This window comes from Anolis carolinensis, unplaced genomic scaffold (genome assembly GCF_035594765.1).
Source record: "Anolis carolinensis isolate JA03-04 unplaced genomic scaffold, rAnoCar3.1.pri scaffold_9, whole genome shotgun sequence".
NCBI classification, from domain to species: Eukaryota; Metazoa; Chordata; class Lepidosauria; order Squamata; family Dactyloidae; genus Anolis; species Anolis carolinensis.
Window position 1 is genome coordinate 29,106,792 of NW_026943820.1, and position 18,757 is coordinate 29,125,548.

Here is an 18,757-nt window from a genome sequence, read left to right on the forward strand (position 1 = left end):
GATACTCCTTCCAGGCAGGAAAGGCTCCCCGCCAGGACCCTGCGGAGTCTTTCCCTTGACAGAAGGCAGCAAATGGGTTCTTCGGCAGGAGGCCGGGCAGCGTCCTGGGCCTCTGCTGGGAGGAAAAGGTCTCCAGCGCCACAGAAGCAAATGTCGAGCCATTATCGGGATATCGATTCCCTGGGATCCCCTTCTCTGTCGAAAGGAGGAATTCGATAACCGCAGCCGAAGCAGGGCTGTAAGTCTATAAGGCATGGATTGCTACCTGTGGCAACATAGTAGGCATGGAAAATCAGTGTGTTTTTGGAAAATCAGACTGGGAAATCAATGTGTTTTTGATGCCACTCAATGCTCTGAAATCCTGGGAGTTGTAGTTTGATGGGGCACCAGCACTCTTCAGCGGATGAAGGTAAAGACCTTATCAAACTAGACCTCCCAGGATTCTATAGCACTGAGTCACAGCAGCCCAAGTTGTGTCAAAATGCATTAATTCCACAGTATAGATGCATAACCCAGAGAAGGCTATGGACTTTGGAAAACTACCATTCCCAGGACTCCGTAGCATTGCACCACTGCAGTTCAAGAGACATCGAACTGCATTAATTCCACAGTATAGATGCATAGCCCAGAGAAGGCTATGGACCTTAGAAAATTACAGCTCCCATGGTGCCAAAGCATTGAACCACGTCAGTTCAAGTGGTGTCAAACTGCATTCATTCTATAGTATAGATACGCCCAGAGAAGGCTACGGACCTTGGCAAACTACAACTCCCAAGACTCCAATGTATTGAGCCACAGCAGTTCAAGTGGTGTCAAACTGCATTTATTCTACAGTATAGATGCATAGAATAAAACGCTATGGACTTTGGAAATCCTCAACTCCCAGGACTCCAAAGCATTGAGTCATGATTGTTCAAGTGATGTCAAACTGCATTAATTCTACAGTGTAGATGCACAGCCCAGGGAAGAATACAGTCCGTGGAAAACTACAACTCCCAAGACTCCAAAGCATTGAACCACAGCAGTTTAAGTGGTGTCAAACTGCTTTCATTCTACAGTGTAGAACCACCCTTCGACCCATTTTCCTGATCCTGTTGGGACAAAAGATGACAAGCGACAAAGGATAATAATTCCTTGTGGCTCCTTAAGGAAAAGTAAAGGGATCTGGCATGTTTTGCACCCGTGGCATGGTCAGGCCATCCTGAACTTTGCATTGTATCTCTCAGTAAGAGCAAGACGTGGTTGCAGGAGCAGCTGAGATCAAAACAATCAACCCGTCTTGCTTACTTTCTGACAATGGCTAAAGAAGCCACGAAATATAATCTGCAGCGCAATTCCCAATGACAGGTATATTCTCCCTTGCAGATAACAGTTTGGCAGCTGACCTGGAAATCCTCATTCCGCTCTTTAGCAAACCTTTCATTTAGAGAAAGTTGCCGGTGGTTGTGATCAATATGTAATGCGAACATGCAGCCCCACCGGTGCGCCGGCCGTCCCTCCAGAGCTCGTACGGATGCAAGTTGTCTCCTTTTCTGACCACAGAATATGATCTTTATTACAGTCTTGTCAAATCTGAAACTCTCTGTGGGTTCTGGGGAAGCACAGCCCCAAGGCCATAATCAGAGACATCTGTACATTGCAACTAAACATGACGGTGGATCCGTCAAGGAGTTTTGTGAGCTTCAGCGGTTTCTCCAAGGCAAGTCCGGTTTGTGCAGCTCATCTCCAAACCCAAGTTGGAGATCTGCGAACCAACAGATGCAGCAGCTGGAAATAATTTTGTACCTCAATTTGGAAAGTCAAAGAAGGAGTGCTGCATTTGTGCATCTTAAATCTCACAGTCAAATTTTGAGCTAGGACTGTGGATAAGAGGATCCGTGCCTGGTGAGCATTTAAGCTAAACCAAATGGACCAGGACACAGTAGCCACTCACCAGGATGAAGACAAGTATCGTGTTCAACAACAATATCATCTTGAGAACTAACATGACGGAGGAAAGGAAACCCTGTTTGTCTGAACTAGGATTGGAATGAAGATTCAAAGGCTTGGAGTGGAGACCTCTTGAGAGTTGGGAGGCCTTGTCGAGGCAAATACTAAAGGTGCGTTTCAATCCTTCACACTCCAAGATTATTTCCATCTGGCAGTTTTCCTGTTCACCCAATACGGCCATATAGTGGACAAGGAACAGCGATGGGAGTCAAAGTCTGTGCACAATAAGCATAGCCAAGGCATGTAGCTGAGTGTTGTTGTCTCCCACCTATGGAGACTACACCAGAAGCGATTTGCTGTTGTTGTAGGTGGAAGACAACAACATTCAGTTATATGCCTTGGTTATGGTCAGATCCTCTGCTTTTGCATCACTAATAAGGTAAAGATTTTCCACTGAAATTATTCCTTGTTGTGTCCGACTCTGGGCGTTGGTACTCATTTCCATTTCTAATCCGAAGAGCTGGCATTGTCTATAAATACCTTCTAGGTCATGAGGCCAGCATGACTGCATGGAGCGCTGTTACCTTCCCACAGAAGTGGTACCTATTGATCTACTCACATTTGCATGTTTTCGAACTGCTAGGTTGGCAGAAAATGAAATGCAGACGTATTGCCCTAAGCAAGGTGTTGCACCTTAGCGCTGGTTCACCTTGCTCTTAACACACACTCCACTACAGCAGACTAGATTTAAACAGCTTATTGATAAAATATAGCAAAGTTTGAATAAAAAGCAGTAAAGAAAGCAGACATCCAAATGCATCTCTATCTAAGGAAGACTCCTCTGACTCGCTGCCAGGGACACCTGGGTCTTGTTGATGTTCTATACTCTGTTGATGTTCCAAATCCTGTGAAAGGTCACCCTTATCATTAGTTTCTGTTTCCTCGCTATCCTGCGGCCTCTCTGACAATTTGGAGCCTTCAACATTCCCATCATCAAAGCCTTTGACATTTCCCTCATCAGCATTGCTTTGGTCAGCCTGCATAAACCCAAATCCCCCTTCATCATCAGACTGAACCACTTTTCCCCAGCATGGCAGAAGAGTTTTGGCTCTACTTTGGTCCAGATTTTGGATTTAGACCTGGTATTCCAAAATCTGGAAAAAGAAAACCCTGATATGCAAAATGTTTCGGGTTTCAAACATTTCATGTCTCAGTAGAAGTAAAAGCCAACGAAGATGTATCCATTAAAAGGCAAAAGAAGCTCTGAGCGCATTCTTGAAAGGCTTTTGCTCATAAACAATGCGCTCCCAAAGGGGCATTGAAAGAGAAGTGTCTTCAACCTGCCAAGAGAAAGACACCACGGAGAGAGCCAGCATAGCTTCAAATGTCACATTTGCTGCCAGACAACAAAGAAACGGAACAAGATTCCTTGAATGACTATGAGGCGCGGTTTGGGGCATTGCAAGCAAAGCAGAGCATCTAAATAGACAGCAGAGCGCATAGGCGAACACAGCTCGGCCTCCCAAGAATCCCTTGACAACACATGCCATTTTCTCCACAACAGATTCCTCAACAACAAAAAAAGTCCATGCCAAAACTAATAGTTCTTATATGGGCAGCAACTTCACTTAACGTATATACTCGAGTACAAGCTGACCCGAAGATAAGCCGAGGCACCTAATTTTACCACAAAAAACTGGGAAAACGTATTGACTCAAGTATAAGCCGAGGGTGGGAAATGCAGCAGCTACAGGTCAATTTCAAAACAAAAATAGATACCAATATTTTGTGCCACTGACACAAAATATCTGAGTCCGGGCAGAGGTGGGAGCACTGGACCTGGATAATATATGAGGGTTGAATGAAAAGTAATGCCTCCACCTTCGTAACTTCTCAACAGATGGCAGTCCTGGTAAGCGGCAGGTACTGGCTTGTTCAGTAGACTCTCCTCTACAGTTCCATTTGGCGGGAAGCCTTAGCATTGAACGGCTGTGTTGCTAAAGTGCGAAGTATGGAACCCTGCAGAAGGTGTCACCCCAAAGGAGATTCATCAGAGAACGCAAGCTGTGTATGGTGATTGTGTTGATGCAAGTACTGTACGCCGTTGGGCAAGTAAGGTGCACGATGGGGACTGCGGGACGCCGGTTGCGGAAACAGAGTGTCGACTTCTTCCGTGACGGCTTCAGAAAACTTGTTCATTGTTGGCAGAAATGTATCCAATTGTCTGGTGATGATGTGGAAAAGTGAATAGTGGTCGTTAAAGAGCACATTTTAAGGTATATTTCTGTGTTGGATTAATTAAAATATTCCCATCCAAACCCACGTAACGAAGGTGGAGGCATTACTTTTCATTCAACCCTCGTATATTTCTTTGTCAAGCACGGATGTGTTATAGTTGGCATTAAAGGATTATGAGTTCCCCGACCTGAGTCTGACCCGGAGACGGGAGTCCTGGCCGTGCCTTCTGAACAACTTTGCGGGAAGCTTCTGCAAAGCTAACAAGGCCCCGCTCTGCTCTGATCAAAGTTTGCTCAGAGTTGGACACCGAAAGGACAAAAGAGAGCTCCCTGCCTGCTGAATTCCTTGCGGAGTTGGCTTTTTGATCCCACCTTCTTGCTGCAAGGTTGCCGCTGCCGAAATCCTCTACAAGGGGGTTGTGTCGCACGAATCTCTGTCTGCAGAGTTACACATTGTTTATGCTGTGCAGGCTTTGTGTGTGTGCCGAATAGCAATGTTTTGCAACTGGGCACACAATTTACGCTTAGCAGCAAACCAGACCTGAACTCTCCCTAAATATAAATGATATTAAGAACTACACAAAAAGCAAACACTATTTGACTATTGGTTCTCAATCTTCCTAATGTCACGACCACTTAATGCAGTTCCTCATGTTGTGGTGACCCCCAATCATAAAATTATTTTTGTTGCTACTTCACAACTGTCATTTTGCCACTATTATGAATCGTAATGTAAATATCTGATATGCAGGATGTATTTTCATTCACTGGGCCACATTTGGCACTGATACATCCAAATTTGAATACTGGTGGGGTTGGGAGCGGATTGATTTTGTCATTTGGGAGTTGTAGTTCCTGGGATTTATACATGCTTTTCTTGATAAACTGTTGTATTCAGTGCTGGGTGAAAAGGTGTCTCACAGCCAGAGTACAACAGCCCCACGATGACATTTTAGACACTCACAAACACAAGCATAGCAGCCAATTTGATTAGAAACAAGTAGATCATCATCATCATGTGCTTTGATTGCATTGCAAAGAGTTGGACTAAATGGCGATTGGGGTCCCTTCCAAATCTATGATTTTATCACCACCATTTCCCCAAATTGGGACTTAAGGTCAAGGTCCATGATTGCTAACAATGCTCAGAACCAGCAAAACAAAGTGTTGGACATATTTTGGCAGCTGGCGCAGTCAGCTGTGTCCAATGTTTTCCTTGCTTAGCAAATATGAAAATTTCAGAACATTGGGCTGCGTCCTAACAATTTCGCTCCAACGTTCATTAGTATTTAGACCCCTACTTTGCCGTTTGCTGGACAGCAATGGCTCCCAAAGTGACCCATTTAAGGTGGAATCAGGTATCAAACAGAGATGTGTCATTGTCCCAACCTTATTTCCCATGTTTATCGCTATGATACTTCATCTTGTTGATGGGAAGCTTCCTACCAGAGTGGAAATCATGTATCGGACAGATGGCAAGCTATTTAACCTCAGCAGACTGAAAGCCCAAACTAAGGTCACAACAACATCTGTTATAGAACTCCAATATGTCGATGATAACGTAATGTGTGTGCATTCAGAAGAAGATCTTCAAGCCACTCTAAACACCTTTGCAGAAGCATACGAGAAGCTCGGCCTCTCATTGAACATCGAGAAAACCAAAGTACGCTTCCAGCAAAAGACACCAGCCAATCCCACTGCAAGGCCAGGAATACAGATTGATGGTGTAACATTAGACCACCTCTCCATAAAAGTCAACACTGATGCTGAAATACAACACCGCCTGAACTCTGAGAGTGCAGCATTTCTCCAAATGAAACAGAAATTGTTTGAGGATCGGGACATCCGTAGGGAGACCAAGGGGCTTGTTTATAAAGCTATTCTCCTCCCAACCCTGTTCTATGAGTGCGAAACGTGGATTGTCTACAGATGTTGCAGCAATGCTGCACTTGCAGAGCTCGGGCGGTGTTGTATTTCAGCGTCAATATTGACTTTTGGGGTGAGGTGGCTACCAAGGGAGTGGTGGTGGACGTTGATGGACAGGAAAACATTGGTGGAGAGGTTTGGGAGGGGAAACCTCCCAAACCTTTATAAACAAGCTTCATAAACAAGCACCTTGGTCTCCATACAGATGTCCCGATCCTCAAACACTCTCTGCTTCATTTGTAAATATGCTGCACTTGCAGAGCTCGGGCAGTGTTATATTTCAGTGTCAATGTTGACTTTAATGGAGAGGTGGATGCCAAGGGAACGGAAATGGTGGACTTTGGTGGACAGGAAAACGTTGGTGGACAGGAAAAGAGATTGAAAGATGGGCTCAAACCCAACCTTAAAAACTGTGACATAGACACCATACTAATAATACTAATAATATAATATATTGTATGTATACATAACTTGTAAGCCACCCTGAATCCCCATCGGGGTGAGAAGGGTGGGATATAAATGTTGCTAATACATAAATAAATAAATAAATAAATAAATAAATATGAGAGAACTGGGAAGCCCTGGCCCTGGAGCACTCTAACTGGAGGTCACCTGTGACCAGCAGTGCTGTGGAATTCGAAGAGGCATGAATGGAGGGCAAAAGGGAGATATGTGCCGAGAGGAAGAAGGTGCGTTAAGCCAACCCTGACCAGGACTGCCTTCCATCTGGAAAAACATGCGGGTCAAGAATAGGACTCCACAGTCACCTACGCATCCACCATCTTCCTCGAACTACGAGAGATCACCTAAGTAAATAAGATCCCTACCATGGTCTCCTGTGGATGAAGCAACCAGGATCTGAGAGAGCCAACCAAAAGGCCTTATCCTTCATGGAAGTGCGCAAAAAAAAATCCCATGTTCTGTGCTTTTTGTAAACAATGTGCGCACATTGCAAAAGAACGACCAGGGTAGGAGCGTTGCGTCAATCGCAAAGGGAGAAAGCAAGACAAATGCAACAACATCCCGCATCCGGAGCAGCATAGACATAATATATACTGTAAACCCCCTGTTTGCAACAGATAAATGTAATCAAGGTTTATGCGTTCGGAGCAGCCAACAGGATGGGCTCGTTTCGCGCGAAGGATCAGAAGAAAATTGTAACTAATGTTGTGGAAAATGACTTTGATATTGCTTTCCCAGTACAGGATTACAATTAGGTTGCGGCGAGAAGGCGCAGGGAAGGGATAAATGAGTGGTAACAAATCAACACAAACAGCTCCTGTCGGGAGCGCTTTGCTGACGGGGAGTAATGCAAGCATTACTTAAAGTTTTACGGCTCCCATTTTGTTCCAGCGTTAAGTAGTAGTTACGTCGAGGGGTTCCCTCCGCGGTTGCAAGGCGGTGAATAAGCCTTTCGAAGGAACGGAAAGGACCCGTCCTTTATTAACCTGGCATTATAAACTACAACGTCCCAAATTAAACCGGACGGTATGCATTAAGCGTGAGCAATGGCTCTCTCCTCCAAATATAACTCTGCAGAGCATTTGAGGAAAAGATAGCACTTGGAAGAACACTTCAGGTGCAAAGGAGAGTCTCAACATGCAACCAAATAGCCACGGACACAACGTCTTCCTGCAATATATATATAACTCAACGCAGAAGATTCAAGTGTTTGTGATGCACAAACCGAACACTTATTTCAGTGCCCTCTTTGACACAGTGCTCTTTCTGCATTCATTTCCAAACGGGCAAATCTGGAGCAATGCACAAAATAATACACATTTTCCTATGTACTAAGACACGTTCTATATCCCTTATCTGTAATCCTTGGGACCAGATGCGTTTTGCAGTTTGGAATATTTGCTAAAAGGCAGACGGCGTTGGATAATACAGAACGTTAGATGAGTGAAGTTTGGATAAGCAAAACCTTACTGTATTGTTGTTGTTGCTGTTGTTATTTTTTATTATTATTATTATTATTATTATTATTATTATTATTATTATAGTGTATCTTGTAGGTGGGACATGGAATACATTGTTTCTTATACACATCTCCTGAAGTTAATTATTACTGTAATAATAATAATAATAATAAATGTATCTTGTAGATGGGACATGGAATTCATTGATGCTTCTTATATACGTCTCCTGAAGTTAATTACTTACTGTAGTAATAATAATAATAATAACAACAACAACAACAACAACAACAACAACAACAACGTATCTTGTAGATGAGACATGGAATTCATTAATGTTTCTTATACACATCTCCTGAAGGTAATTTGATACATACTGTAATAATAATAATAATAATAATAATAATAATAATAATAATAATTTTGTAGGTGGGACATGGAATTCATTAATGTTTCTTATACATATCTCCTGAAGGTAATTTGACAACAAACTGTAATAATAATCAAATAATTTTGTAGGTTGGACATGGAATTCATTGTTTCTTATACACATCTCCTTAAGGTAAATTTACACATAATACTCTCAATAATTTAAGTATGTGCACACTGTCCCATCAGAAAACAAAGTTGTCACTTTCTCAGCTGCCATATTTTAGACAATTTTGGAACATTTTGGGTCTTGGAATTCCAGATAAGGGATGCTCGCCCTGAACAAAGCTATGGCTAGGAAAAATGTACTTCATCTCCTTCCATTTGCAACTTTTCCACCATCATCCATCTCTCCAAAAAAACTGCATTATCTTTTCCACAGGTGCACATATAAATAGAGCGCATTATCTTTTCCACAGGTGCACACATAAACAACTCCACACATTTGAGAGAAGGAATCCCATCCCACATAATGACCAAGTCTGGTGAGAGAAGCTATGCTAAGAAAAGGGTCCCGGGCTCGGATCTTTTGGATGCAATTCATGTGACTTGCAACCTACTATTGACACATGGCTTCAAATCAGATAGAGGGGCTGAAAGTGTACAGGATACATAAACAGTGGCACAACGGATGCTGGTTCAATCCTCAGGTTCTACAGCTCTCACGCAAAGGCAAAAGCCAATGTACATGACCTTCCAAGGTCTTCCAAGCCAACATGACATTTCAAGGTCTTCCAAGCCAACATGACCTTCCAAGGTCTTCCAAGCCAATATGACCTTCCAAAGTCTTCCAAGCCAACATGACCTTCCAAGGTCTTCCAAGCCAATATGACCTTCCAAAGTCTTCCAAGCCAACATGACCTTCCAAGGTCTTCCAAGCCAATATGACCTTCCAAAGTCTTCCAAGCCAACATGACCTTCCAAGGTCTTCCAAGCCAATATGACCTTCCAAGGTCTTCCAAGCCAACATGACCTTCCAAGGTCTTCTCCCCAGAAATGTATCAAAGCCTTGCTTCAGTTCACAACGTGGGCAAACACGGGCCTCCAAAGCACAAGCCAAACATCATCATCTCAAGCATCACTCACCTGGTGTTTGCTGGTGGATGATTTCTTCTGGGTCTTGCAGATGGATGAAGACCACGAGGCCAGCTGCTCCGAACAGCAGGATGAAGGAGAACATGCAGGTCAGCTTCATCCTTGACATCCAGAAATCAATCCAGGTGGGACTCGCCAGAAGAAGGGAGGCTGCCTTGCTCCAAAGGCTCCAAAGTTGCAGTCATCGTCTCCGCGGGCTTTGCTTTCCCATGCAACCTGGTGGGGAAAGGGAGCACTGAGTCTCAATGTGTCCAGGGTCTGATTAGTGATATATATACACATGTGTTATGCACACCTATGACCTGATTAGAATAGCCAGGCTATGGCGCAGCTGCAATAAATCCCTACTGACCGAGAGGTCATGAGTTCGAAGCCAACCCAGATCGAAGTGAGTTTCCAACCATTAGTAGCCTAGCTCGCTGTTGAGCTAAGTAGCTCAAGAGACAGTTGCATCTGTCAAATAGGAAATTGAGGTACCGCTTTATGCGAGGAGGCTAATTTAACTAATTTACGAGCTCATGAGTTTGAGGCCAACCCGGGTCGGAGTGAGCTCCCGACCATTAATAGTCTAGCTCGCTGTTGACCCAAGCATCTCGAAAGACAGTTAGTTATATCTGCCAAGTAAGAAATTTAGGTACCACTTTATGTAGGGAGAGTAATTTAATTAATTTATGAGGTCATGAGTTCGAGGCCAGCCCGGGTTGGATTGAGCTCCCAACCATTAATAGCCTAGCTCGCTGTTGACCTGAGCAGCTCGAAAGACAGTTGCATCTGTCAAGTAGAAAATTTAGGTACCACTTTATGCGGGGAGGTTAATTTAACTAATTTATGAGGTCATGAGTCGAAACCAGCCCGGGTCGGATTGAACTCCTGACCATTAATAGCCTAGCTTACTGTTGACCTAAGCAGTTTGAAAGACAGTTGCATCTGCCAAGTAGGAAATTTAGGTACCACTTTATACTGGAAGACTAATTTAATTAATTTACAACACCATAAAAACTGCCAGCAGTGTGCAGAAAGGAATGAGGAAGTACTCAAAAACAAGCCCGACTGTTTCACACTCCCCACGCGATCCCTTCTAGTTTGTATGCCTTGGAATATCTATCATTTTTATTTCCTTTATAGCAAAGGAGTCCTCTGCCCCAAAGCTTGCACGACGCGGCTACGTGCTTTATTTCCGCTTCCCCCTAAAAACAAAACGCCACAAAAGAGCGTTGCGATAATATCTGTCCTAGAGTGAACTAAGTCCCTTGTGCATTGTGCGCTCTTGTTCGACAAGGGAGGGAACCAAAGCAAGAAATGTAAGCATTTATTTAATTATGACTGCAATCTTGAGCACAAATGAGGTGTAAATTCCCACAGCAGGTACATCATCGTCCCTTTTTACTGCCGTTTTCAGTGGAACGGGGATATTTCGGAAATGTCACCGCCTGCCTGCATGGTTGGTACCGGCAGTGGTTACGATGGGCGCTTGGGGACTTTTGGGGACGGCTGAGCGGATTTCCTGATTGCATCTTCCCTGCAAGTTCACACATGAAGGCCACGGCCTCCCCGGATGAATATGCAGCATTTATGGCACCATAGAGGCAACTCTAGTTTTGGGTAGTGATTTGAGCATTAGATTTGGACCAAATCCCTTTTTGGCCCTGGAAATTCCCTGGGTGACCAACTCAAGCAGCCATGGGAAAGCTTGGGCCCTCCAGGCGTTTTATTATTATTATTATTATTATTATTATTATTATTATTATTATTATTATTATTGTATGACACAGCAAACAAGATAGATATGCTGGATTTCGTATTATTATTATTATTATTATTATTATTATTATTATTATTATTATTATTATTACAGTAGAGTCTCACTTATCCAAGCTAAATGGGCCGGCAGAAGCTTGGATAAGCGAATATCTTGGATAATAAGGAGGGATTAAGAAAAAGCCTATTAAACATCAAATTAGGTTATGATTTTACAAATTAAGCACCAAAACATCATGTTATATAACAAATTTGACAGAAAAAGTAGTTCAATACGCAGTAATGTTATGTTGTAATTACTGTATTTACGAATTTAGCACCAAAATATCACGATATATTGAAAACATTGACTACAAAAATGGCTTGGATTATCCAGAAGCTTGGATAAGCGAGGCTTGGATAAGTGAGACTCTACTGTATTATTATTATTATTATTTACAGTATTTATATTCCACCCTTCTCATCCGAAAGGGACTCAGGGCAGATCACAATGCACATATGCATGGCAAACATTCAATGCCATTAGACATACAACACATAGTCAGACACAGAGGCAATTTAACATTTTCCAGCTTCCGGCTTCATGAGGGTATGCTTGTTTCCAACCACAGGGGGAGCTGCCGCTTCACCGTCCACTTGTGACACCGAGTCCTAGATGGAGTACTTCCTCATTCTACTGCATGCTGCTGGATGTTTTTATGGTGTCGTAAATTAGTTAAATTAGCCTCCCCGCATAAGCAGTACCTAGAATTTTCTGCTCAACAGATGCAACTGTTTTTCGAGCTGCTTAGGTGGGCAGCGAGCTAGGCTATTAATGGTCGGGAGCTCACTCCGATGCAGGCTGGCTTCGATCCCATGACCTCTCGGTGAGTAGTGATTTATTGCAGCTGCATGAGTTTAAAGCCAGCCTGGGACAGATTGAGCACCCAAACATTAATAGCCTAGCTCGCTGTTGACCTAAGAAGCTCGAAAAACAGTTGCATCTGTCAAGTAGGAAATTTAGGTACCGCTTTATGCAGGGAGGCTAATTTAACTAATTTATGACACCATAAAAATGTCCAGCAGTGTGCCGAAAGGAATAAGGAAGTACTCCATGAGGGATTCAGTGTCACAGTGGATGATGAAAGCAGCAGCTCCCCCTGTGGCCGGAATCGAGCATTCCCTCATGAAGCTGGAAAATGTTAAATTGCCTCTGTGTCTGTCTATATATGTCATATGTCTACTGGCATTGAATGTTTACCATGTATGTGTACATTGTGATCCGCCCTAAGTCCCTTTCGGGGTGAGAAAGAAGAGCTGAATATAAATACTGTAAATAAATAAATCTGAATTTCGACTTCCAGATATTATTACAACCCAGGATGCTCTGAAACCCAGTAAACAAACCTCTGTTTTCCCTATCAAAAATGACAAAGAATCATAGGTGCCAGGGTGTAAATTACCTCTGGCCGCATGAGTTACTAATCTCTGTAATAACATGCCACGTCAATTAGCAAGCTAATGAGCAAGCTTTGAAGGACCTCAATGAGGACCTGGCATTACTTTTGGACCCAAACAACGCTCATGAGCGTGCTGTTGTTGCTGCCGCTGCTCAAACGAGTGCCTTCCAGGAGTCTCCCCGGAATCGTGCAAATTGCAAATGAGAAGACCGTTTGGCCTTAATTAATTCACCCGAAACGATGCAGATATTATCTCTCAACTCCCTGTTGCCCTCCGCCGCTGCAGAGGTGAAGGGAAGAGAGAGACGGGGCCATCGGCTGCTCGGAGACCAAAAAGCTCCTTCCCTTAAGGATGACCCCTGTGCCCTGCGCCGGCCCCCGCTTCTCCATCATATCTTCATTATAATATTGCAGATACTTTTAATATCGTTAATCGCTTAATTCCGTGGCAGTAGTGACTTCTTGCATGTTTTCAACAGCACTGCACTCACAGTGAATATTTTCACCACCCTGAGTCCAGCTTTTGAGAAGAAGGTGCATCATTAATGATGAGGATCATGACGAAAATGATGGAGCTTATTATGTTAGGATCACCACAAAACAGGGTCAGCTTGAAGGCACACAACCACAACTCATCTTTCCTTATCAGAAGTCCCCCAAACTAGCCACATATTGGAGGGAACCATCATTTAACTTGCAAATGTGAGAAAAATTGCAGCAGATGCCATTGATCTGCAGCAGGAAAAGAATTACAGTAGAGTCTCACTTATCCAACATAAACGGGCCGGCAGAATGTTGGATAAGCGAATATGTTGGATAATAAGGAGGCATTAAGGAAAAGCCTATTAAACATCAAATTAGGTTATGATTTTACAAATGAAGCACCAAAACATCATGTTAGACAAAGTAGAAAAAGTAGTTCAATACACAGTAATGCTATGTAATAATTACTGTATTTATGAATTTAGCACCAAAATGTCACGATATATTGAAAATATTGACTACAAAAATGCGTTGGATAATCCAGAATGTTGGATAAGCGAGTGTTGGATAAGTGAGACTCTACTGTACCGTACATACTCGAGTATAAGCTGTGGTTTTCAGCCCTTTTTTAGGACTGAAAAAGCCCTCCTCGGCTTATACTCAGGTGAGAGTCCTGGTTGGCTTATATTCGGGTCAGCTTATACTCAAGTATATATGGTACATTTATTAATTTTCTCTGTTATTATTAGTATTATTACATTTATTATTTTACTCTATTACATATTATTGCATTTATTATTTTACTCTATTATTGTTGTTGCTACAGTAGAGTCTCACTTATCCAAGATAAACGGGCTGGCAAAACGTTGGATAAGCGAATATCTTGGATAATAAGGAGGGGTTAAGAAAAAAGCCTATTAAACATCAAATGAGGTTATGATTTTACAAATTAAGCACCAAAACATCTTGTTATACAACAAATTTGATAGAAAAAGTAGTCAGTGAGCTGTGAGCTGTGTTTTAAACTGTGTGTATTGTTAATGTATTTGTGCTGTTACTTTTGTAACATTGTGAGCCGCCCCGAGTCCCCACAGGGAGATGGTGGCAGGGTATAAATAAAGTTTTATTATTATTATTATTATTATTATTATTATTATTATTTGGATTTACTTCTGGTTTTAGTCTCAGGAGGGAAAAGAAGCAGAGACTAGCCTCCAGCTTACATTCAGCACCTTGGAGAGCTCTTCTGTCTTGTAGCTACTAGCTACTACAGTAGGGTCTCACTTATCCAACATAAATGGGCCGGCAGAATGTTGGATAAGCGAATATGTTGGATAATAAGGAGGCATTAAGGAAAAGCCTATTAAACATCAAATTAGGTTATGATTTTACAGTTGAAGCACCAAAACATCATGTTAGACAACAAATTTGGCAGAAAAAGTAGTTCAATACGCAGTAATGTTATGTTGTAATTACTGTATTTATGAATTTAGCACCAAAATATCACGATATATTGAAAACATTGACTACAAAACTGCGTTGGATAATCCAGAACGTTGGATAAGCGAGTGTTGGATAAGTGAGACTCTACTGTATATACAAAAAAAGTATGGTCTCTAATACAACCTATTAGTATGTCCCGTTTGAGTCACACAATGCTTATATACACCAACCTTTTTTTATATATCACAACATTACAGTTAACAAGCAGTACTCTAAATTCATGTAAGATTTAAACCGGATTTAAACTAAACGAGTCTCTAATAGTAGTGTCCCATCCTATAGACGTCTTTATATTGTCCCAAATACTGTCAAAGTAATGTCCAGGTAAAATCAACCCATGTCTATTTAATGTATGGTTTATATTGTCTAGGCTTCATGTGTAAGTTTAGTACCAGAAGTTTTCCCTTTTATTTTTATTTGTGTATAAATCAAAGCAGAAGCAGAGCCCTTCAACAAATATTTACAACCTTTTCCAACCAAAAATGGATTTAAGAAGCACTTTGTAGATTACCTGATGAAAGGTATCCGAAACTGGAGAAATACTCAGGAAACCAGTTGTAATCTACTGCAATCTACCACACAGTCTCCAGGACCTACGACTGAACCTGTTCCGCTATAGACAAAATCCACTACCTTATAATATGTACGGTATTTACACAGCATTGGATGTCTTTGAGAGTTGTGTGTGTTTGCTTCCGTGGGGTGCAGTCCTACAAGACCCATTGCTTACATAAACTATGAAAATTCTCCAAAACTCAGAGGATAAGAGAAACGTTCTGAAATTGGTGAGCTAGCAGTATTAAATGTGTTCTATCACTGTACCAAATTTGATCAGGATAGCTCAAAAAATTAGAGTGCGAGAGCCCTCTAAAGTTCCCACCCAGCACTGTTTTTCGACATTGCACATGCGCGTCCGCCATTAATGAATTAATTACGAATATTCCGAATTTTCATAAAGTTTTGAATTTTTGGGTTCAAAAATCGGAAATGACTTTAGAAACGAAGTGCCAGCGCCCCTACTTTTGGAGCGAATATTGAACCATTGGGGTGAGAAGGGCGGAATATAAATACTGTAAATAAATAAATAATCAAATTCTATTGGTCTACCGAGGTCCTTGGCCTAGGATTATCATGACTGTCTTGACTCTGTTGTCCTCCATGTTATAACTTAATATATACAGTAGTCTCACTTATCCAACATTCTGGATTATCCAACGCATTTTCGTAGTCAATGTTTTCAATGCATTGTGATATTTTGGTGCTAAATTCGTAAATACAGTAATTACTACATAGCATTACTGCGTATTGAACTATTTTTTTCTGTCAAATTTGTTGTATCACATGATGTTTTGGTGCTTAATTTATAAAATCATAACCTAATTTGATGTTTAATAGGCTTTTCCTTAATCCCTCCTTATTATCCAACATATTCTCTTATCCAACGTTCTGACGGTCCATTTATGTTGGATAAGTGAGACTCTACTGTACTGTAAATAAATAAATAAATATTCAAATACTATTCGTCTACCAAAGTCCTTGGCCCAGGATATTATGACTGTCTTGACTCTGTTGTCCTCCATGTTGTAACTGAATATGTATTTGTATAATCTGGAGATGAACCCTTTGTTTCCCTTTTCCCATATTCTTTCCAGTTCTGATTTTTTTGGTTGCAAATCCCACCCTCATATCTTTTTTATATATCTTTCATGCAATTGGTGATATTGAAACCTATTTATTTATTTATTTATTTATTTATTTATTTACAGCATTTATATTCCGCCCTTCTTTCTCACCCCGAAGGGGACTCAGGGCGGATCACATGACACATATAGGCAAACATTCAATGCCTTTAATATAGTACAAAGACAAGACAAACATAGGCTCCGAGAGGGCCTCGAACTCATGACCTCCTGGTCAGAGTGATTCATTGCAGCTGGTTACAGCTGGCTTGCTCTCCAGCCTGCGCCACAGCCCGAGCCCTATCATTTTTTTGCTCCCTTGAACTCAGGAAACTCTCGCAAAGAGCTTTCCAAAGTTTGAAGAAAGCAGTTAGGAAAGTGCACAAGCAAGAATGCAAAAACAAAATGTAAACAGCGTTATTCTATGATCTGCAAATGCGCCACGGCTGCTGCTCCTCTCCTCCAAACGGCAGCCACCGCCAAATGCAAGTCCCCTTAATCTTTAAAGTCCCGGTGACTAATTTGCCTGTCACGAAAACAGCGCAAACACTTTCTTCCTAATGACGGAGAGGCCCATCTGTTTTGTCAAGGTGATTTTCGACTCCCATGCATTATCCCGAGACGAGCCGTCCCCCGCTAATCTTGATTGGAGTTGTTAACGCGAAACCTCTAATTAAAAAGAGCTCTGGAAATCCACGCGGCTGCCTCTCACCCATCAGCCACCCACGAGTTAATGAGGAAACGGTTGGAAACGGGGGACCCACACCGCGCGACAATCCTTGCCTGAGTAACATTCAGCCGAGCGATGCGCACGCATTACACACACATGGATGCAGATATATATTCAGATATGGAAATGAGGGCCTCTCTGGAAACAAGCAGGCGTTTGGATCCTCCAATGTGGAAATGCATTCTTCCCTTCCAAATGGCAGGACTCCCTTGCATTTATGTATTGTGGGTACATAAGCATGGCTTGCGCATTGCTGCACATCAATACACAGGACAGATTGTGAATGGATAGGCATGGTATTGTTGCACTCCTAGGCCGCCGAGACATCTCAAAACCACGCCAGAGCCACAGACTATAAGCAAAGCAAGTTGTTTATTGAAGAATATATGTAAGCAATAGCAAATCAAAGTTCAAATCAATAAAACAAGATTTTAGTTCATCAGGTACAAGATACTTGGGAGTCTTGAAGCAAGGGTCCATGAAAATCAAATGCAAGAATAAACTTCAAACAAGGGAGTCAAAATTGGTCCAAGGAACAGAGTCATGAACTGGAACAAGAGATTCGGGACGCAAGGCTTTCAGGAACATGATATGATAATCCACAGGAACGAGGCATGAAACAAGAGTCCATGAAACAAGAATCAAACCTCTCGATGAGCAAAGTTACCACTTCTGAACTCACTCTCAGAAACGGCTCCTCTTAAAGCTAGAATCAAGGCCCCTTTCCGTGGGAAGTTTTTTCCAAACACTTTCTCATTAGTAACCATTTGCTCCTTCTCAAAACCTCCCTTTCTTTTCTCTGTTGACATATAGCTTTCTTTCTGTCAGTCTCACTACTCTTATTACATCGTTACACAGATATAGTTTCCGACAGACCTCACAACTTCTGAGGATGCCTGCCACGGATGTGGGTGAAACATCAGGAGGGAATGCTTCTGGAACATGACCAGACAGCCCGGAAAACTCCTGATGTGTTTAGACATACAGTAGAATCTCACTTATCCAAGACTCGCTTATCCAAGGTTCTGAATTATCCAAGGCATTTTTGTAGTCAATGTTTTCAATATATTGTGATATTTTGGTGCTAAATTTGTAAATACAGTAATTACAACATAACATTACTGCGTATTGAACTACTTTTTCTGTCCAATTTGTTGTATAACACGATGTTTTGGTGCTTAATTTGTAAAGTCATAACGGAATGTGACATTTAATAGGCTCTTCCTTAATCCCTCCTTATTATCCAAGATATTCGCTTATCCAAGGTTCTGCCGGCCCGTTTAGCTTGGATAAGTGAGACTCTACTGTATATACATACATACACATATATACATATACATTGCACTTGCCTCATTTCCAACAGACCTCACAACCTCTGAGGATGCCTGCCACACATGTGGGCAAAACGACAGGAGAGAATGCTTCTGGAACATGGCCAGACAGCTCGGAAAACATACAACAACCCTATATATATAGATACAGATACAGATATATATATACACACATATACATTGCACTTGCTTCGTTTCCAACAGACCTCACAACCTTTTAGGATGCCTGCCACAGATGTGAGTGAAACGTCAGGAGAGAATGCTTCTGGAACAGACAGCCCAGAAAACTCCTGATGTAT

At 42.0% G+C, this 18,757-nt stretch overlaps 1 protein-coding gene across 1 annotated transcript in view; it reads right to left on the reverse strand.

Annotated features, from left to right (window-relative positions):
* Window positions 1-18,757, reverse strand: part of chst8 (carbohydrate sulfotransferase 8) — a 243,996-nt gene that overhangs the window by 171,369 nt on the left and 53,870 nt on the right. The window contains exon 2 of the mRNA XM_062961981.1: window positions 9,527-9,751. Within this exon, the coding sequence (XP_062818051.1) occupies window positions 9,527-9,644 (118 nt within the window). The 5' untranslated portion in view covers window positions 9,645-9,751. The remainder of the gene's footprint in view (window positions 1-9,526; window positions 9,752-18,757) is intronic.